Source organism: Penaeus monodon, chromosome 28, assembly GCF_015228065.2.
Source record: "Penaeus monodon isolate SGIC_2016 chromosome 28, NSTDA_Pmon_1, whole genome shotgun sequence".
Lineage (NCBI taxonomy): Eukaryota > Metazoa > Arthropoda > Malacostraca > Decapoda > Penaeidae > Penaeus > Penaeus monodon.
This window is the reverse complement of record NC_051413.1, coordinates 25,366,815-25,368,375: the sequence shown is the minus strand read 5'-3', so window position 1 is coordinate 25,368,375 and position 1,561 is coordinate 25,366,815. Positions and strand designations below refer to the sequence as shown.

The 1,561-nt window shown below is 60.2% G+C and overlaps 1 protein-coding gene across 1 annotated transcript in view; it reads right to left on the bottom strand.

The window, feature by feature from the left end:
• Window positions 1-517: 517 nt before the first annotated feature.
• Window positions 518-1,561, bottom strand: part of LOC119590966 (forkhead box protein L1-like) — a gene marked incomplete in the record, with an annotated part of 2,157 nt that continues 1,113 nt past the window's right edge. The window contains 1 exon segment of the mRNA XM_037939700.1: window positions 518-1,561. Within this exon segment, the coding sequence (XP_037795628.1) occupies window positions 684-1,561 (878 nt within the window).

Here is a 1,561-nt window from a genome sequence, read left to right as displayed (position 1 = left end):
TTGACATCCCGCCCTGTGGCTATATTCCCAACGGGCAGGTTATGCAAATTTCGAAATGAGGTTTGCCTCGTAAAAATGGTTAGGCTAATGTACTAATGAACGGCTATTTGATACTCTCTGGTTAACCAACTGTGTGTGGTTCTTTCGGTCTTTCGTGGTATGATTTTTGCGTCGATAGAAACTACTGTTTGGAATGCAGTGTTGTGGTTCCTGGTTGAGTGGTATAAGGTACTGTGTTGTGGTTCCTGGTTGTGTGGTATAAGGTACTGTGTTGTGGTTCCTGGTTGTGTGGTTGAGTGGTATAAGGTATTGTGTTGTGGTTCCGCGTTGTCTGGTTGAGTGGTATAAGGTACTGTGTTGTGGTTCCTGGTTGTGTGGTATAAGGTATTGTGTTGTGGTTCCGCGTTGTCTGGATGAGTGGTATAAGGTGTGCGGTCTCGTGGTCGTCTCTCTGTCGTCCGCGTGTATTCGGTCGTTCGGGAGAGAGCAAAGGGATGAGAAATAAAAGGGTGTGTGATTAGAAACACATAATTTATTACTGTACACACATTTGTCATCCATAAAAATTGTTAAATTACATCATTTAGTCAACAAGTTTAACATACATATCACAGCCATGCTTTCCCGTCCTACGCTCCTCTCGCCCCTTTTCTGGAATGGGCGTGTGGGCGTTAAACCGTCGTTCACTGTGTGGGCGGCTCGTGGGTAGCCCGCGTGTCCGGGTCGTGGGCGGAGGTGGGCGGAGGCAGCGGCCACGTGGCGCCCGAGACCCAGCCTAGAAGGGACCACGGGCGTGGGTCGTCTTCATCGTCGTGGGCGGCTGGCGTGGGCGACGGCGAGGCGGCGGGGGGGTGGCTCTCGTCGCCCGCGTCATCGCTGACGACGTCGATCTCGTCGTGGGCGTGAGCGGGCGCGCGGTCCGGGGCGTGGACCTCCTGGCCGAGCTCGCTGGCGTGGCGTCGCGTCTTGGGCAGCTTGTCGTCCGGCGCCAGGAGGCTGGCGACGTCGAACTGCCGCTTGCGGGCGACGGGCGGCGGCGGGAGCGAGCCCGGGGAGGCCTGCGGCGCGGAGGCCTCGTCCGCGGCGGTGAGGGCGGTGGTGTGGTGGTGGTGGGCGGCTGTGGGCGAGTCGTGGGCGACGGTGAGACCTGTCGTGGGAGACGGAGGCTCCGGGGAGGAGTCGTCGTCGACGGCGAGTCCGAGGTGCTTCCTGACGCGGCGCTGGGCGCGGCGGCGGCGGAAGTCGCCCCGGCGGAAGTCGTCGATGTTGGCCGGGTGGATGGCCCAGTAGTGGCCCTTGCCGTTGGCCGAGCGGCCCGCCTTCACGAAGCAGTCGTTCAGGGACAGATTGTGGCGGATGGAGTTCCTCCAGCCGGGCCCTCGGGACCGGAAGTAGGGGTAGTGGTCGAGGATGTACTGGTAGATGTCGCTGAGGACGAGCTTCTTGTCGGGCGAGCTGAGGATGGCCATGGCGATGAGGCCGATGTACGAGTGCTGCGGCTTCGGCTCCTCGGGGCCGCGCGGCAGCAGCATGCGCGGGTCCACCAGGCGGTAGCCGTACA